Source organism: Melopsittacus undulatus, chromosome 7, assembly GCF_012275295.1.
Source record: "Melopsittacus undulatus isolate bMelUnd1 chromosome 7, bMelUnd1.mat.Z, whole genome shotgun sequence".
Classification (NCBI taxonomy): Eukaryota; Metazoa; Chordata; class Aves; order Psittaciformes; family Psittaculidae; genus Melopsittacus; species Melopsittacus undulatus.
The window spans coordinates 31,334,442-31,353,772 of NC_047533.1; the positions used below are offsets into that span (position 1 = coordinate 31,334,442).

General features: G+C 41.9%; 1 protein-coding gene across 10 annotated transcripts in view; it reads right to left on the minus strand.

The window, feature by feature from the left end:
* Positions 1–711: 711 nt before the first annotated feature.
* Positions 712–19,331, minus strand: part of MTUS1 (microtubule associated scaffold protein 1) — an 88,647-nt gene continuing 70,027 nt past the window's right edge. For all 10 annotated transcript variants that reach the window (XM_031048910.2, XM_031048914.2, XM_031048912.2 and 7 more), the window contains 8 exons: positions 18,393–18,459; positions 9,807–10,021; positions 9,162–9,267; positions 8,047–8,120; positions 7,847–7,942; positions 5,229–5,345; positions 3,842–3,939; positions 712–3,013 (listed from right to left, as the gene is read on the minus strand). In XM_031048910.2, coding sequence (XP_030904770.2) covers positions 2,797–3,013; positions 3,842–3,939; positions 5,229–5,345; positions 7,847–7,942; positions 8,047–8,120; positions 9,162–9,267; positions 9,807–10,021; positions 18,393–18,459 — 990 coding nt within the window. In that variant the 3' untranslated portion in view covers positions 712–2,796. The remainder of the gene's footprint in view (positions 3,014–3,841; positions 3,940–5,228; positions 5,346–7,846; positions 7,943–8,046; positions 8,121–9,161; positions 9,268–9,806; positions 10,022–18,392; positions 18,460–19,331) is intronic.

The window sequence follows — 19,331 nt, forward strand, 5'->3', positions numbered from 1 at the left end:
AAGATTCTACTTGCAAGAGGTTTAGAAGTTAAGAGGCTCCTGTATTGCAGAGGAAAACTGTCAACAAATTACCAGTCTTGGTATTATTTACTATGACACATTTACTTTTCTGCACTAGGAGGTAAGATAAGCTTTCCTCTACTGTTACATGAAGGGGCACACTGTATTTGATCTTCAAACATTCATATGCAATCTCCCTGCATCTTTTCTTTGAGGCAGTAACATTGCAACCAAAAAAATAAAGTTCTTACTTATGGCTAGACAACTGTTCTTGTGACATGACCTGTAGACTGCTATACTCTATTTAGCTTCTCTCACATACCCTGAGTAAGGTGAGCATTTTAGTAACATGAGTCCCCTAGGATGCCTTTACCAAGCAGATGCACATTAAGCCAACTGTACTCAAGTATTTTATTATTGCTTCATTCTGTAATGTTACCTGCATTGTCTGTCTCTTTTTTTAAAACCCAGCTCAAAGTAAGTTGCTAATAAGCATAAGCAAGCTCTGTGTAACCTCTGTCTAAATAAAGATGTGCAAGGGTAGAGTTAAATTTTTCTAGGGGTTAGCTGAACATTAATAATTTGTTCAGTGAAGCTTCACTATTGGTGTTCCGCTATGCTGAGCGGGTACTAGGAGTCTGTAGTATTTGGAGGAACGCTCCTCCTCCTTACTTTAAGATCCTGTGATTAACAGAAGCAGGAGAAAAACCCTTCAATTGGTACAAAAAATTTATTTAAGCATTCAGCTCAAATACATGTAATCAGATCGCTTTGACCATAGAAAATAAGAATGTTCCAAGATACACTTTAAGCCCAGTTGCAGCCCACAGAGGATCTTTGTAGTTCAATTTAAAACCCCTAGAAAACATTGGAAGTACTGACACCACTAACAAGTGGTACTGTACAGTGCCTTAAAGAGTAAAGGAGAGCATAACGTTCCACAGAAATGGCACCCTTAGCTTGCACATTATGAAAAATTAAGTAAATTTAATGATTAAATAGTCAATCACAACTATATTACAAGTTTTACTGTATGAGCACTGTTAACAGTCTTGTTTATATCTTTGTGTTCCTCATTACTAGCCAAGAATTTTCAAGTCTTGGGCAAAATGGTTTGAACTGGTTCTCCAGCTGAGTTACCCAAACACTTCCCACCCCCTTTGTTCCTGCCCCCAAGCTACTGAAAAAGAGGGAAACTCAGCACATAGATACCATTTACCAGAGCAGTTACTAGCAGAGCTGGCTACCAACACCATTAACTAAGCCATCATATACCATTGGTCCTGGAAGTGGTGCTGTAAACCTCAAGCTACTGTAAGCTTGTAAGATACTGTTTTGTAATACTAATTTGAGGTTGAACCTGTGTTTAGTAGGTACAATGTAGACATCTTAAACAGGTGTGACCAAGGGTGTAGCAGGCTACATGATTATCTTGTTGAAGCTGAGCACATGACATTTCCAGAAGTGCTGGTGCTCTCAGCCTCCAGTTTCAGCAGCCAGGACAGTTTTTTTTTCCCTACATTACAGAATCTCTTGTATAGGATCTTTTGCCACATGAACTGGCAACACACTGATACCCTCCAATCTAAAAGGGAAGCTATGGCAGAATTAGCAAGCTAAATAGACAGCTGTCACTTCTCCCTTCTCAGGTGAACTCAGCCGACCCTGAAGGATGTTAATACAAATGCTAATGCTTAAAAAGGCAAAGTGTGTTCCCAGATACATTGGAACTCACAAATTACTTCAGATTCTTCTTGAGAACTGATTTAAGAATGCACCTAATGACAATTATTGCATTTTTCTCTTTGGCTTTCAAATCTGTATCTAGTTTATCCTCAGCAGATGGCTTCAGCAGTGGACATGCTGTTTTGGGGAAATATGCAATTCCATTTCAGCAGGTACAATGAGAGATTTAGTTTTCTAAACCTGCAACTCAACTGGTAACTTCTGACCTTGAGGGCTACCATAGTTCTGACTATAGCCTTGTAGCTTGTAAGCCAAAATTCACGGTATGCTGCAAAAAAAAGTCTCCTTGTAAATGGCAGAGTTGTGCATGGATGTTATGAGCATCCATGCAAAATATGGCTGCAGTTCAGTCTGTTTGTAAAGTGAATTCAGAGTTACATACTGAGGTCAGCCAAGACACTAAGGAGTCAGTTAACTAAGCTTTTCAGGCTTTTTTTCTTACTGAGCCAAAGCCAGAAAGATGAAGGAAACTAACCTAAGTACTAGTGGCAGTTTCTCTTCATTCCCAGGTGAGGATACTCTCTGCTAAAAGCATGCATCCTGACAACAGCGTTAAGAAAGTACACATCAATGTACAGTCTTCAGCTTTTATCCTTTATTACATACACAGCAAAGAAGGCAGCATTAGACACACGCACAGTGTGTTACATCCATTCCACACACAGCACGCGCACGCACACACACATACACACAGCCTTTAAAAAAGTGTTTGTGATAGGAACATATTATAAAGGTGGTGATCTTTATCTCTAAGCCCCTGAGCTTTTCCTTATAGTTAGGTGAAAAGGCAATGAACAAGTCTTTTCTTGCTCTGTAAGTGCTTTGTGCAACAATGTCCATAGAGGTCATAAACAAGTCTTTTGGGAAGAGCAACATGAATGTCTTACTCCCATATTCTCAAGTCTCTTACCGCCACTTTTGCACCAAATAGTTTCCAGTTATGTTTAGTTGCCACATTTGGCTAATATAGCTCTTGTTCCTGTGATTGAAATGAGGATTGGTTCTGCAGATCACAAATGAAATGCAATCCCCTCTTTCTCTCAAGAGATGTCATCTTGGTGATACTGTAGGACTAGAGAAGTTACCAGAATTCCGTGGGGACTGAAGAGGCACAGATGGAGAACTGGGAGACAGTTTTCTTGGGCTGCATAGGTCACCATTGTGCAACTTCCACAGCAGTTCTTCATTTTCCATTGACAGGCGCTTGTTCACTTTTGATTCTTTCTCCAGGGACTCCTGTAAAACAGCTTGCTCCGTAGAAAGTTGCCTGCAAGCATAAGATTTGCATGCGAACATGAAACCCAAGTTGGAGGTTACAGCACTGAACTTAACTGCTAAAGAAATGTTTGAAACTGCATAGACTCCTGGATGGCTTACAGCTACTTTACTTTCTTAGAAGGGGGATTTATCTTGTTCTCATCCTTGCTGGATTTAAACTGGTAACTTGCAGAAAGCAGGAGAAAACCCCAGTAAGAAACATCCTTAAAGGCCAGAAAAAGCATTTGAAAAGCAAGACTTGTTCTACTTGCAAGGACAGAAGCTTTTAAATGGCCATCCTGGAGCCTTCAGGTCTTGTTGCAGGCTCAGTTTTAACAGAGGCTGCATTTCTAAATTTTCCTTCAAACTGGAAGAGTTTGCCCATTCATTTAAGCAGTAGTTGAAGTTGGATGGATCTCATGCATGTCAGATATTCCTATTATTGCAAAATAAAACACACCGGTCTTTTCACTGAACTAAACTGGGGACACATCACTCAACTGACATGGTTAAAAATAAAATCAGGTTTAGCTCACAAGCCTGTAATACCTAAAGAGCCAATCCATGGTAAGATTATATTTTGAGGCGACTTTTCTTCCCCAAAATACCGGTTTGGGGCACTGAAGAACATACCAAGCCTTTAATCCCTTATTATCTGTTCCTACTTGTTCTTCTATATAGGAATGCACATGTGCAGAGATACAAGTGGGGAAGAAAAGGGGTATGTTCTACAGAGGGCCACAGAATCCCAGTCACTAATTAAGCAGAATTTTCTCTTTGGTCACAGAAACACCTTTTCCTGGTTCACAACATCTGAAAGCCCACAGATATTTTTCACCTTGAAAGTTCCATGTGTTTGTCCATCCGAGCTTTTAATTCTTCATTTTCTTGCTGAACCTTCTTTAATTTATCCATTAAGATTGTGTTGTTCTCCAGCTTAGGAAAAAAGGTCACAGTTTAAAACAAAACCCATACATGCACTCATCAAGACAGATAGTGACTGAGCTATCACAGATGTGATCTGGAGTTTGCAGATCTTGTTACAGTAAGTATACAAGCCTGGAGTAATGTGAGGCAGACCTGCTATTGTGGCTTCATGATCTGTAACAGTCAAACAGACTTGTATAACTGATCACTTCATAAACCTGGCATTCTGCCCCTTGTGCCAATCAGATGTCAGCAAAGGAGGGTTGGATGAGGGATCTACTAGTTAACCAGCACGTTCCGGACACCTCTGCCAGGAATAGGCAGCAGTTTTAGAAGCTGCTGCAGGCAGAAGACTGTCGAGAACCCACATGCTAATCTGACAAATTCCACAGCTCCCCTGTGGAAACAGCTCTCCTGGCTGCTCTCCTGATTCCACTTTATTGCTGCAGGATGGTGTCTAAAGGAGCAAATAGTGATTAAATGGTTGGATAGTCCAAGGGCTTTTATACTGTGACCAGAGCCTGTCAAAGATGATGAAAGTTTATTTGTGATTTACTGGGAACTGTAGATGAGGGCAACATATGATGCTGTGTAATACCAAACAACTGACATGAACGTATTCCTTCTTATCCAAACGTATTTCAGTATTTCCCCATTAAAATCCTGTTTAAGCAAGCATTACAGCAGCATTCAACTGCCCTGCCCAGGGTAAGGACCCTGTCCTGCCACAAACTAGAGCGTGCCAAATAATTACATGTTCTGCCCCCCAAGTTAATTTTCATGTGGAATTATGCACAGATCAGGAGCAAATCCACACAGCCAAACTTAAAGATAACAGCTAAAATGATTGTCCTAATCTAATTAACTCTAGATTAAAACGTTCCATTACATATTTGACCTCTTCTTGTTTAATGAGTATCATTTCCATGTTAATGTTTTCCTGACAGTGCAATCTATCCTTACCACTCTAGCAAACATAGTAGGTACGGATTTTTTTCCCTAGGGGATGGAGAAGAAGGAAAGGACATGTGGAAGAGGCTCTCAGACACCCCTGGACTAACCTAGCAATAGTTTATGCAAACCAGCCTTAAGAGGGTAAAAGGTCATTTACAGCATCTGGTGATTCTTTTCCCCTCTTTACCCTACAGCTCAATTCACTTGTATGACAGTAAGTGTTAGCATGTCCCATCACTGTTTCATGTTTCCTTCTAAACAAAGGAATTAATCCTTGTGCATAAGCCTGACCAGTCCAAGTTCATTATCAGAACACAAACATGGTCTCCCCAAGGAAAACTCACCAATTTCTCCATCTTCATAAGCTTTATATCCTGCTCGTGGAGTTTCTCATTCTTGATCTCCAGCACTGCTTTCAGGCTCTCCAGCTCCTGTTCCAGGTACATAATCTGCGGGTTTTTCTGAGAGATTTACACAGAGTTTGCTTAGTTCCCTGGATTTCAGAACAATCTAAGTGTGTCTGCTATTTAGAAAGGGCAAGAAAATAAAGATGGTAACAACAGTTACTTGTTCTAAGCAAAATCAAGCCAAACAGTTTAGAATAAAGAAGATCTGGTATCACTTTCCCCTCTGATTTTGTGTGTCCTTCGGTGTAGATGGACAGCTGCTGTTCTCCTTAGGTGCTGTTCAGAAAACATTTCATGCACAAACATGGAAACCCTTGTGAGTCAAAGCCAGGCACTAAAGCTGTCACAGCAAAACTTGTTTTTCAGGAGTGCCCCAGGCTCCCTTTAAGGCTAGGAGTTCCAAAATCTATTTCACATTACTCATAACCCATCCCAAGAAGTCATTGCAAGTAAACATTTGAAGAGTTTCCAGAGAAGGGAACAGTTCAAAAAGCACCAGAAATTGAGAGCTGTGGACTTAACTGCAGCTGATTTTCCCTGGTTTGAGTCCAAATGTAGCTGGTTCATAAGCAGAAATTGAAAATTCCTGGGTTTACATTCTTCTTAAAGCCCAGCAATCCAATTGCACATAAATATCTTGCCCTGCTGTACATCCATGTACAGCACAATACAGGAAGCTAGCTTTTGTTTCTATTTTTCCTATTTTTTATTGTTGTTTTTTTGGGAGGAGGAGGGGGACACAGCAGGGTCAGATCTCGTTTCCTCACAGACTCTTTTCCAGAGTAAGGACCCATTCAAACACTGCAGAGTAAACAATATTCTCTACATTGCAAAGACAAAGTCACTGGCAAAAATTAGGAAGTGAACTAAAGCAAGTGTCAGTCCATTTCCAGGTAGTAGAATAAAGAGAAATCAACCAGTGATTGTGTTGTGTAACTGAGTTTATCTTCAAAAACAAACAGAACTTGTTTCAGCATATTTCGGTAAGAATACTGGTGTACTACATTGAGTAACAGATTCACTGCTGTTGTCAGAAACCCAACACTGGGAGGGCAGTGCCTGTGGTTTTGTGGGGCATAGTCCCTCAAGCACAGAGCCAGCAGCTCTCACAGGTAAACAAGGCCTCATCACCTACACATTTTATTCCCCTGCCTGTTTTTGAGGACTGTAGCATTAGCAATTCTCGTTTAATTCCTACTTCCAAAGTGCAGGGAGGGCAGGTGTGCTGCGCTGCACTGCCTTGGAGGAGGAAACAACTTGAAGTTTGTTCCTCCCTTTTGTGGCTTTACGTGGAATCTAGAAGCTAGCAAAAGAAATTATCCTGAGAAGTTTAAATGCAGCTTAGTTAAATGCAGTATGTTCAAAACTCATCTTTTCCTTTCCCTTCTTTGCCCCAGTGGTCTTAAGATGGTCTTTTTAAAGTTAAACTTGAGCCACCACATTAGCTACTCATAGAAGAACACAGAGCCTGATAAAAAGACTGAAAGGCACATGTAAGTTGTTAGCAAAAAAGCTGGGAATATCCAGTGACACTAAATAAGACTGGGGAGCTGGAAATAACACCTCTGCCTTCAAAGGGCTAATGGGAATTCAGCAGTGCAGGATTTGCGTTTAGTACAGAAGAACATACTGGGGCAAATCTGTATTTTTCCATAGATAAGCATCAAGCTTATGATGTGTCTCACTGTACTTTTGCAGCTATGTAAAGGCACTTACTTGACTATTACTCCTTTAATTAAACAACACCTGAGCATGTGTAGGGAATACAGTTCAAACTCCCAAACATAGTGTACAACAGGATCTCTTTGGTATCATCTTGCTCAACTATAGCTACATACTGTGGTTGTAGATTCCTGCAGCAGCAGTTCTATCCTGCTGCTAAAATAAGTGGTTAGAGAGGAAAAATATAAATTCCAGAGAAAACTAGGGCAACTTCTACTAGAAGCATTTTAAGTGAATTTTTATGTGTGGAATTTCTCTTGGTGGGATATGTGATAGTCCTGGTATTCCAGTTATTTCCAGGTAACTAGAAAAAGAGGCACATTTGTGTCTAACTCTCCCAGTGCACAAGAAACCTCTCAGAGCACACTGCTGACTCAGGAGCATCACAGAACACAGCAGCCTTGGGAGGAAAAGCAGGATGGAATGAAAGCTTACCAGAAGACTAAATCAGCAGTGAACCAATGTTTGAATAAATGTGTTAAAGACTTAAGTACAGGAGGTGAGCTTTGTCACAGTGATATAAGACCACGTGGGTTATAGCACTGTTAGAACATTTATCAACTGTCCAACTGCTATGGTTCTTTGTGCATGTAGGTCTTCAATTTAACTTGTTCTGTAACATACCACTGACCAGCAGCTTCACAGATTTATAATGGTAAAGTTCATACCCAACATTGTAGTGCTTGAGAAAAACTTCTGGCAGGCAAGCCATCTACATAAGATGAAGTATGGGTGCCCCATCAGGCTTGACTGCAAAACCTTTCATATGCGTTAAATAAACCCAGGCTGGCAAGATCTGCTCGTCTGCATTACTTTTGAAGATCAAGACTTACAAGATTGGCTTTTTCTTTGGCTACTTGTTTTTGCTCTTCTAATTTCAACTTCTCACTCAGAGAGTCATTTTCACATTTTAATTCATCGATTTTTTTCTGCAATGAAAAGACAGGGTATAGTTAGGGCAAGAATTCAGTGCACATCTCCAAACTGCCTCTTCAGTTTCAGACTTTTGCAATGACCCCAACCCTTAACGAACCTCTAGCGATTCCTGCTTCTCTGTAAAGGAATCTTCAAGCGACTTCCTTTCAGATTCATGAGCGCTCTTGAGCTCTGCAACAAATTCATTTTTGCAGATTTTTAATACCATGTAAGACATGAAGATTCTTGTTGAAAAGCCAGCCAATACACATACGCACAGATGCAGTCAGTGACAGGACAGAAAGAACATTTATCATCCACTCATCCAAAGCCTGTACAAAGTATCAGATTTATTGCTACTTCCCATTTGTTGATTGCCCCTTGCATATCTATTTCATTAGCTGACTGTGTCAGTTTCGAAAGCATTCAGCTGCATGCAATGAGCAGGAGCCACATCTGACAAAAGCTGAGTTTCTGAAGGGAAACACAGCAAAAGCTGAAACTGTCTTCTTGCAAGCTTCTAGAAACACATTTCCTTTCCCGTTTTGGAGGTGCCATACAGAGGAGTTTGCTCTTTGACTGCAATGGAAGCATCATCAGTTTTGATAATGCAGAAGTATCACTGGAAACTTGGCTATCAGGTGAGTTGGAGGGAGGATGGAAAGCATCAATTAGATGCAATACCATTTAACAGTGAACACACCCACCAAACCCTCCCTGATAAACCGCCTTTGTCCCTGTAGACTGCAAACAGTGTGTAGTATTTCTCAACATTCCCAAGTCAGTCTGGAAAGCACACAATACTACTTACCCTCAATTTCAGTTCCAAGGTGCTCCTTATAGAACTTGGGGGGTGGGAGCAATTACTTATTAACGTGAGATCTTGAGAGCAGACTGCAATTCAGACACTTTTTACTGTGTCGTGGTTTAAACCAAGTCCCCCAACTCCCTGAGAGTTAGGAAGGAGAATCCAAAGAATGTAGCCCCCACGGATTGAGATAAGAAAGGTCATCTCCACTCTTAAACCATTTTCCAAGTTCCATTCATCTACAGGTCACAGTTATTTCTGTATGTAAAATGAGACTGATTTCCAAATGAAGGAATTCAGCCAAGGTTTTTAAAGATAGCGGACTGCCAAGAATAATGAAGTGGACATATGGATGGAAAAGTCTGAATATTTCTGTTTGTGACTAGCAGTACTACAGCATTTATATTTGAACACAGAATACTTGCCTGAAAAAGAAGATTCATACTCCTTTTTCAGCTCCTCTACTTTTTCTGAGTGGCTCCTTTCAAGTTCCAGCTTAAAGTTTTCATGTGTGGTATTTAAATTGTCCACCTGCAACATGACAACATGATTATTTCCCCTTAGATGAGTCAACCCTCATTTAAAGTGTTGTTCCTTAAGACTTTATGCAGTATGTAGAGTACATTTTAAATGGTCTAGAAAGCACTTAAAAGATGATCACAGGAGAAGCTAAGCCACGTACAACACTTGGTAGATGAGAACAATACCTTACAGTTAATCACTACCAACAGGTTGTGCTTATGCATGCATCTGTTGCAACACATGGAGTTGTTGCAAAGCAAGGTGCAGGCCAGGTGTGTTTCTGTAAATCTTAAAACTCAAGCTGCCTCAAATACCCAGTGAAGGTCTGTAAGCCACTGAAGCTTGCAGGACACAAGGAATCTCCACCACGTTTAAACACAAGCTGAAGATCTGGACAGCTTAGTGCAGTAATGAGTGCATAATTGCAACAAAGTGGAGTTTCACATTAGATGAAAATGACTCCATTACTGGCAAGCCCAGCATTCTGTGAAGGCTCCTGTGTAGCAAAGCAATTGCTAGAGAACACTTCTACTTTGAAGGTCACAAACCTGCTCTTGGAGTTGCGCTTTGTACTTCTCAGCTTCTTCAATGCATATGCTTTGGAGTTTCTCACATTCTGCGGTGTAAAACTGTTTAAGCCTCTCCTCCAGCTCAGCCAAATCATTGTGATGTTGCTCATTTAACTTCTGCAAAAACCCTTCATAAGCAACCTGCAGTTCATTCCTGTCTCTCTCCAATTTCTCACAAGCTGCAGAAGTGGTTACTAAAGATGTCAAAACAAAAAAAAGTAATTGGGTCAAGTTCAATGCTTCTTTGTTACAAGTATTAAGGATACAAACTGCACAGCAACATGGTTATACATAGACAAACCGTTTATCCATTAAATGAGTGCCTCCTCCAAGGACACACAGAAAGATTTCTGCAAAAATACTGAGTTCAGTGCTTCTTATGCTGAGAATTAATTAAATCTAGTTAAGCCAGGATCTTACACAGAAAGCACAATTGTGATGGTTTGTCATGACAAAGAGACATGAATGTCTCATGAGACACTGGAGTGCTGCAGTGAAAAAATTAATTGGATTTGCTCCTTTCACCTAATTTGATCCCATTTCAGAAGCGTATTTACCAGAGTATTTCACTTTTTGATATATAAACCACTTAGCTAGATTTGAAAGTCTTAATGTCCTGAAGACCATCCACTCAACATGTTACACTCAGACATGTGGCACAGAAGCAATCTACTGGGTTTACATTCTTCTTAAAGCCCAGCAATCCAATTGCACATAAATATCTTGCCCTGCCTTGCAATCTACAGAACTGCCAATCTGAAACGTGCTAATATGTGTGTGGCCCAAGATATTTAAATATGTGAGATACAGAACAGTTTCAGGCAGAAAGTGCAAGAGGATCAAGAAAAGAGAAAGAAATGCCATGTAGCTCCCTTTACATTTATATTAACACAGGCCAGCTAAGATGAATGCCTTGGTTTGTCTCCCCAGATCTGAAGCAGATTACACGACAAAACAGAAGCTAATAACTTGTACTTTTGAGTTTGAAATCTAGCATTCCTGACTCCAGCCAGACAGGCCCAAATAGGAAGAGTCCTTCTACTGTTAATATGACTGGAGCAAGTGCCTCATGCAGCTCCAGCTGCACCCAAAGCCTGGAGGCAAGGTGGAACAGGACCTCCAACACAAGCGTAGGGTCACTGAGCTTATGCAAAACTGCTTCTATACAAACTATAGTGCTTGGGTTGAAAATAAATTAGTCAGATGAGTGTCTACTGAAGAGAAAAATCAACTAAAACACTAACTTGACCTTCAGTCAAACAGGGGACAACTCACACATTCATGCACTTTACAGCAGCCTGGCACCCTGCCTGAACAGTCCAAATATAAACTCTGTGTGAAAGCATGGGAAGATTCAAGGATTTTTGTACAGGCAGTACAGTGAGTTCTCATCACAGCTGTGTCTGAGCCTTAACATACGGAAATCAGTGTCTGCAAGGACCAATTCCCAAAGAAGTACACAGCTAGGCTCTAGGGAAAGCAGCCTGCCCCTGCAGAGTGCCTTAAGTTACACACGTGTGGGATTGCTTCTTTGCTACAGCTCATTAAGTGCAAGTAACTCAATGAATGATAATGGCACTCTCTTTTAAGGAAACTGTACAGGAGTCTTGGCCCTCCTGCCATCACCTGGAACCTGCAGTTGACCTACAGAATGGAAGAGCATGAGCTGGACTGCATGGGAATGAATCTGTATGTGTGTCTACCCCAATTAGTTTTAACAGCAGGCTTAGCTCTGCACTAGGTCTGTGTGAGAGAGCTGCTGATCAGGACAGATGTAAGCCAGGCTGCTCATCCAATGACTGGCAACAATGCAACTAAAGGCTCAAATGTACAACATTCTGTGCGAGCCAAGCAGATTACAGTTTCCTATATTTCCTATACCACCACCAAGGAAGGGGTTTATTGCCCTGTCTTTACTCCTTCCACAAAGCTCTAAAAAAATTAGCATTCACACTTTTATCACATTGCATTGACTTAAAGTTATTGAACATACTACTCTACATTGTCAGGTTTTGGGGAAGAGGAAACATTATAGGTAGGGGACATTACTTTACAATGCAAGGAACCAGGCAGCAAGCCAAATGGGTATTACGCAGCCAACCACATGCAGAATGCATTTGACCCTCTCTAGCCTAGTAAGAGGAGTATGTGTAGCTGAGAAGCAGGCAACTCCTATGCCTCATTTGTGATAACTGTAGCAAAATGCTTCGAATGACTCATTTTAACAAAGGAAGAAGCAAGCATCCAATTCTTTATTTGTAAAGCCAGAGCCATTCCTTTGCCTCCATTTAGCCAGAAGAATGTGCTATCACCTTATCTTCAAACATCAGCATGCAGAACGTCAGATGATGCAAAACACTTCATGAAAAAGCAAAGAGCAAACCACGCCTTTGTCAAAGAAAACAGACACATCAGCTCTCCTTGGGCCAGTCTGCAGTTTGTATTCAGAACACTAATGTTACAAAGGCAAACAAAACCTTCAGACAGGACTGGCAGTTGAACGTTGTGTTATCTGGAGGGTAACGCCTGGTCTCCACGGAGCTGGTTGCTCCAATGCTTCCTTGCAAATCTGATCTAACTCCCTGCCATCCACACAAGGAGCAGAATCTCCACACAGCTAGTGAGCCCTTGGTGTTATGGTAGTGTGAGAAACTGCACATGTGAAGCTTCAGCAAAAGCACCCACTGCGGAACTGTCAATCTGAAATCATAAGAAGTCCTGTAAACCAACGTTTGCTCCGTACCTGAGATTCCAAATACTTTGCACAGCCCCACTATTTTCCAGGCTGAATCATGTATTTTATGACTGTACATTGCCTTAAGAGAGGGACAAGCCATGAAAAAAACCAATTCCTTAGTTTTGCAATTCATCCACTGTAAGGAGATGCTGCAAAACTCCTGGCTAACCAACCTTGATGGCTACTCAAGAGTTTTCTCATTGAACTGGTGCTTGATCTTGAACAAAAATCTGTAACGGGAACATGTGCTTTTCCAGCAGAACACACAAAATCTCCATTTCCTTCTCATCCACTTCAGAAACACCTGAAGGGCACACTTCAGAGCTTTTGTACACAATTACTGTGCTTCCTTCCCTTTATTAAAGGGCTTCTCTCTGTAATTCCACATCTACATTATGCCGCACATTAGAACAGACCAGAGAACTTGAGCAAAAAACCCCAACAGCACTTGAGAGAAAAATCAATTCATAAAGATGAAGAGATGTGCCATAATTTATCCGTTAAGTTGTTCAGTGTCATCTGTAACCCTAAGCAGTTTTAAGATTTAAAGATGGAGCACATGGAATGGAGTACTTAGCAGCCAGAAGCAAGATTTACTTCGCTATTCAAATAGCAAAGCCATTAATATTTGTCCCCACTTGGTTGTGCCAGCCTCTCCTCCCAATCAGACAACACTGTCTCTCCCTATGTTACGACAACAAGGAGCAACATTAATTTGTCATTTTAGACTTCCTAACACCTGCTTATTATAAATGAAGAGCCTGCATCTTTGGGGCTGCACCACGGCCTCTGGCAATCACAGGAAGTTTCTGAGATTTGGCAATAATGTATCTTCAGATCAGAAACACTGGTTTTGATGTGCAAAATTAACATTCATCTGTAGTAGCTGACGGTGGCCACCTGCATCTTGGGCATTTCATTGCAAAGCTCTGTCTGTGCCAGGCCATAAAACCAAACACCTGTGAAAGAGAAGTGTGGAGAGCCAGGCACATGGCAACTCCCTGCAATCGTGCAAATGGCAGCAGATCCAAACCACATGAACAGCAGCACCAGCTCAAGGAGAGGACTGCAAGAGTTGCCTTGGTATTCCTAAGAAACCTATTTCATATTTTCACTAGAAACAGCCAAGAGACAAGACCTCACAATTGTGCAGTATCACCTTCGCACAACATTAAGGTTTTTTCCCTTATTTTAACTATAAAACATTCATCAACTAATTCAGTCCATATGGCTAAACTGCTTACATAAAAACATTTTTCAACTCAAATTCCATAAAAGTCATCATAACCATAGCTCTAAGAAGATAAACCATAATAGATCTTTTTTTCTTGAATCCTGAATTAAATTGTTTCGAAACAATAGCTATCTTCATAAAATAGTCTAGGTCACTCGCTGTTCTAGTTATGATTTATGAAATGCCATTAGGCTGTCTGAGATTTTGAAATAGAGGTCACTAGAACAGTAAACTAGCAGCATTTTAATAGATGTGGGGGATGTGAAAAGGGGTAATTACCAGAAAACATCAAGTATTTAGCATGGTGTTACTTCATTGCTCTTTGTTATTTCACACTGCAAGATCTATTGTGTATGTTCCACTGATCACTAAGTCTGCTACAGACACGAAGACTCATTTCCTTCTCCATATTTTTTCTTTTGTTACCTAGCAATTAAGTGATGTTTTCGGCAGATTCTCAATATTGAAAATTCTTCTACCAAAAGAGGCTTTCAAGTTTATGACCAAGTTTCTCTTGATGTTACTTCTATAATAGAACATACTCCAGGATGTTAAGCCACATTTCGTGGCTTGGTCAAGTTGAAAAAGAGGCAGGTAGACCAAAAGCATGCTGTAAGCTACACTGAAGTGGGTATGGCTGAATGCCTGTGTGAAACATTCACATACCCACCGAGAAGTAAGCTCCTATTCTTTAATGCTGCAAACACTACAGTGCCAGGAGGCAGGCAAGTGTACAACTTGCAGCAAGTTAGGCCCTGCCTCAAATGGTTGATAGAAATGTCCACCTACTATTAGGTGTTTTTAGGGACTGCCAAAACCTGAAAACCAAATCACACTCTGTCCATAAAACACAACAGTCTTCTTTAAACCAAACTCCAAAACATTCTAAAGGACATTTATTAATAAAAAAAATGGCATGAAGCTATTTTGAAGAAAATATTGCTTACGAAGGCAACAGCAAACGGAGGGGAGGGAGAGGGGTCATGCATTTGGCTGGCTGTACTGGGTACACATAAACCTCTCCAGCCCACTGGAAAAGGCTCATAAGTGGCAATTTCCAGCGGGCCAAGGCAGGCACATGCTGAGCCAGCTTTACACCTGCAGTTCCATAGGAGTACTGAGCTGGATCACGTCCAGTGCAGTTGCAAAGAGGCTCCCAAACAATGTGGAGCACGATTAGTTTAGAGGAGTCCTTCTGTACCTCCCCAGAAACACGCATCTCTTGCAATTTCCACTTATGCAATTAAACAAGTAACCAGAAATGATTTACACACTAGCTTGCATCTTAATTACAAAGGTGACAAACAGGACATCTGTACCTACTGCAGGCTCTCAGAACTAAGGTGTTTACATTCAAACCACAAAGTACAGTCTCTGTGGCTGGAAATGTTAAGGAAACCCAAATTCAGAACCTGCCTGCTAATGAGGTTGAACCCCTTTGGAAAAGCGCATTCCGAAACCATTACTGTCGCTAATCCTCACATATGTTTCCAGCTGCTGGGAGCAGAAAGCAGTGCCTGGTAACCACCCACCCCACACTCTGCACAGCCGCACAGTCACTGCAAAAGGCACATTCTGGGATTGTAATGCCTATTTAAATCATTATACAAAAATGTATTTTGGTAGAAAGGGTCATTCAGAATAACTGAGCAGAACAGACAACCTGACAGCAAGCTGCTTTGGTTTTGCAAGGTAAATCAAGGAGCTTCAGAAACTGAGGAGTCCAACCCATGCCAGGTACAACCTGCAGGTGACTGCATGATCCTCTTACTCAGCAACACACAGGACACACTCTACACTTGGCTGGATGCACCTGGTTCCTCTTTCTAGACTGCCTGTTCCCAAGCTGCAAAGCAGCAGACATTGACAACACAGCAGCCAAGGTTCCATGGAACGTGTGTGAGTGTCTACGCAGCCAAACTAAGATTTTAAATGTACTCTCTGAGCCAGTCTATGCCTAGATAATACTGCAAATCAAAATTCACAGTACTTCCATCACATTATCCCATGGAAACCTTACATTCAGCTATATCCATTTAACAGTAGCAAGAGAAAGCTGATTAGCAGGTGTGTATTTGAACAGATTATTTTTAGCTAAAGCTATCATTACAAGAATGCTTTTCTCACACCTTGTCAATGAATGGGGTCTGGCTGGATTTGCTTTGGTTTTTTAACTTGAAAAACCCCAAAACAAATATTTTCAAAGTAGACAGAATTTAAGACCTGTGTAGTCTTTATTTTCTGATTAAATCCCCTTTACAAGCTGAGGGAAGAAGTACAGACAGGCTAGGCATGTGACATGGTTAAGACAAAGGACCTGCATAAAGATAAATGCTTTGCTGAAACCATGGTCTGGAAAGCTCACAAAGGGAAGTGAGCCTGAGGCTGCCATTCCAATGCTCCTGCGGAGATTACGCAGTAAAAGATGCGCTCCATGAGGGGAACGGTTGATGACCTCGTCCAGCAGCACAACAGCCAGCATCCCTGACTGACAGCTCTGTGCACTCGGGCATCACACATCCATCAAGCTCTGTTGCATTAGACGGGCTTTTTTTTCTAGTTATCTGCCTATGAATGGCATATTCTTGTGTCAGGAGTCCCACATAAGAGCCCTGCAGGCTGTTAATCAAAGCTGGAAGGTAACAAGTTTGCAGGAAGCTCATTTAAGAGTGAGGCACCCTTAGAAAGAACTAAACCCTATCTGGTCTGCCCATCTATGCTGAATTTTCCCTTTCCTGGTGAATACTAAACATAGTACCTAGGTTGACAAAGGAAAAATCATACTGAAGATGCACATGGAAGGATAAAGTGCTTCTCCCTACCTCGAACAACCCTCATGAAGTCATTTTCATTATAAGGTAAATAAATGGGCTTACCCAGAAAGTCATGTGTATGTACATAAAAAAAATAAATCTAGTTTATAATGTTTATAGCACAAGTTTGTAGGGATGCAAGAAGCCCATTTCCACACTAAGACTCTAGTTCTGTCATCACTCCAGGGTGGAAGAAGTGCTGGCTGCGGATGATGGGGGACACAACCCTCCACCCTGCTGCTTCTCCGTCTTCCCCTGCTCCAGCACCAGCACTTCTCTAGCCCCACTTTGTGCCAGGCCAAAGCAGCTTTGGCAAAACAGCACTTCAAGCCACCAGTTCTCAGCTGGCTCAGGTCCCCAGGCAGCTCACTGCACAGCTGGGCACACAGCTGCCCAAGCAGCAGTGCTGGCACAGGGCAGGACAGAGCAGTGAAAAGGCAGAAGGCCAGGCTCTCTCAAACCCACCCCTACCAAAACCTGCCTGAAACTACTGCAGAGCAGTAAGCCAGGTGCTTCATCAGCAGGAAGGTCAGAAGCTGCAGCTTGGCAGATGCCACACTGCACCAACCTCTAGAAAACCCTCAGCCTTTTAGTACTATGCTTTCAAGAAAGAAAATGCTACACATTTCTCCAGTATCTTTGGTACTCATCTACCTGCTCAGGCTGTACGGCTTTCTCTACTTGTCATGCTCCCTATTCACACATTCGCAATTTTATGCAGCACCAAATAAAGCTCCCCTAAAGCTGCATGTTAACACAACCCTCTAAATTGGGTGACAGTAATAGTGACAAGTGGAGAAGCTGTAATCATTGCTTCAGCCATGAGGAAGGGCAGATCTCTCCCTCCCCACCACACTTCCAGCTCTGCCAGGGAATGCCTGCCTTAATCAGGGCTAAAAAATAAATCTGAGCATTAAATACACCACCTGCATGTAACAAGACCTACATCCATGTTCAAGTTTGGCTGACACAATACTCAGCTTTCAAAGCATGTGAAAATAAACATTTCCAACTTTTCAATAACAAGTGACGTATCTGAAACTGCTCCACATGTATTACTTCTGCTTTCAAAGCTTTCTTTTCTTTCTCTCTTTTTTAAAGAGGCTTCACCATAACAGAAGTGTGCTTTTGTAAAATGCCAGCTTCACTTCCAAGTGCTATTATTTTCAACCCAATGAATTTTTGCACACAAGATGATTCTGCTTTGAGGTCAAACAAGTTATATGAAGTTACCATTAAACACAGTTAAATCAAGCTTCAAAGTTGGCACAGCCAGCCCCTGCACATAATAGCTTGATTTCACATTATAGCTGTCCACTAGGATGAGTTCAAAGATTGAATCTCATTAGCCTGATAGCATTTCCTTCTGTTAATTTTACACTCATTCACCTACAAGCCATTAAGGCAAAATGTAGATTTTGCACAGCATATTTTACAGGTTTATGGATCTTTGCCAACAGTTCTCTGGAAGACAGCATACAAATAAACTAGGGATTAACAGAAGTGTATGTACTGTCAGCCATCCTCTCGTTCTTAAGGAAGTGAGAGCTCTGGTCATCAGACACATGTTTTTCAAGGAGGCCCCGCCAGGCGCAGTCAGATCAGTGCCAGGAATCCGGTGAACCTGGGGTCACACTGTCAGGCCCCAGAGAAATGCATCTGAGAAGAATTCAGGCAGGGAATTAAATGACTGCCATTACAATACCAGGGCATCTGTCTCCCTGCAACTCTGTTTTGCCGCATTTCTGTTCTCCATGCAGGGTACAAAAATAAACTCTTACCTAGTTCTCCTCGAAGGGTAACCAGTTCTTGAGATAACTCTTTGCGCTGCTTCAGTGCTTCCTCCCTCTGCAGAGGAAAAAAAAACAACACAAACCCAAACATTTGGTTACTAGTGATCTGAGCAGGGCACCTTCCAGTAATTAACTTACATATCTTCTGCAGGAAAACAAGAGAAGCGAGAAGCCAAGAAATGAATCATTTAGGATAACAGCTCTGCTGTTACAAAATACACAGATGTTCTCCTGTTGTTAAGGAAGTTACACTTTAAAACAAAGAATAGCTTTTTCCAGGATAACACTACAATCACTTTGCAGCAATTAATTATATATTTTATGATGGGTGTAGCAATATAAGCCTCCAGAACAAATCAACTGATAGCTGTCTAGGGCACAAAAGTATGGTATATGTCAAAGAGGCATGCATTAAATATTTATCTTAAGCTTACTCAAACACAAACCCCAGAACTTTGCTAAATGCTCAGTCTTCCATGAAGGAAAGGCACAGCCTTCTGCAAAGTTGAGCACAACCCACCCCACTGCTGGCAGTTCTTAATTTTAAGATAGATGATGGGTTTTATACTGACAGAATCACTGCAAATCTGTGCTAAAACACGCAGAAGCACCCATCTCCCTGCCCTGCCTAGGGACTGTCCCCAGCTAGGGGAAGGCGGCCTCCAGGCTCCTCTGCCCCCAGACCCTCACCCCAGGGAGCAGCTCAGGCGCAGCCACAGCAGAGCCGCTCCGTGACTCGGCGACCAGCACCTCGCACCCACGGCCCGGAGGTGACAAGGGCCGGGCTCTCGGCTGCCAGGGCGCGTTCACCTTGCTCACTCAGTCCGCGCTCCCGTCCAGCTCCCTGCCCTGGGAAAAGCAGTGCGGAACAAACCCCGGTTACCCTTGCGGCAGCACACTGGGAATAGAGGCACAGCCTGCTGCTGG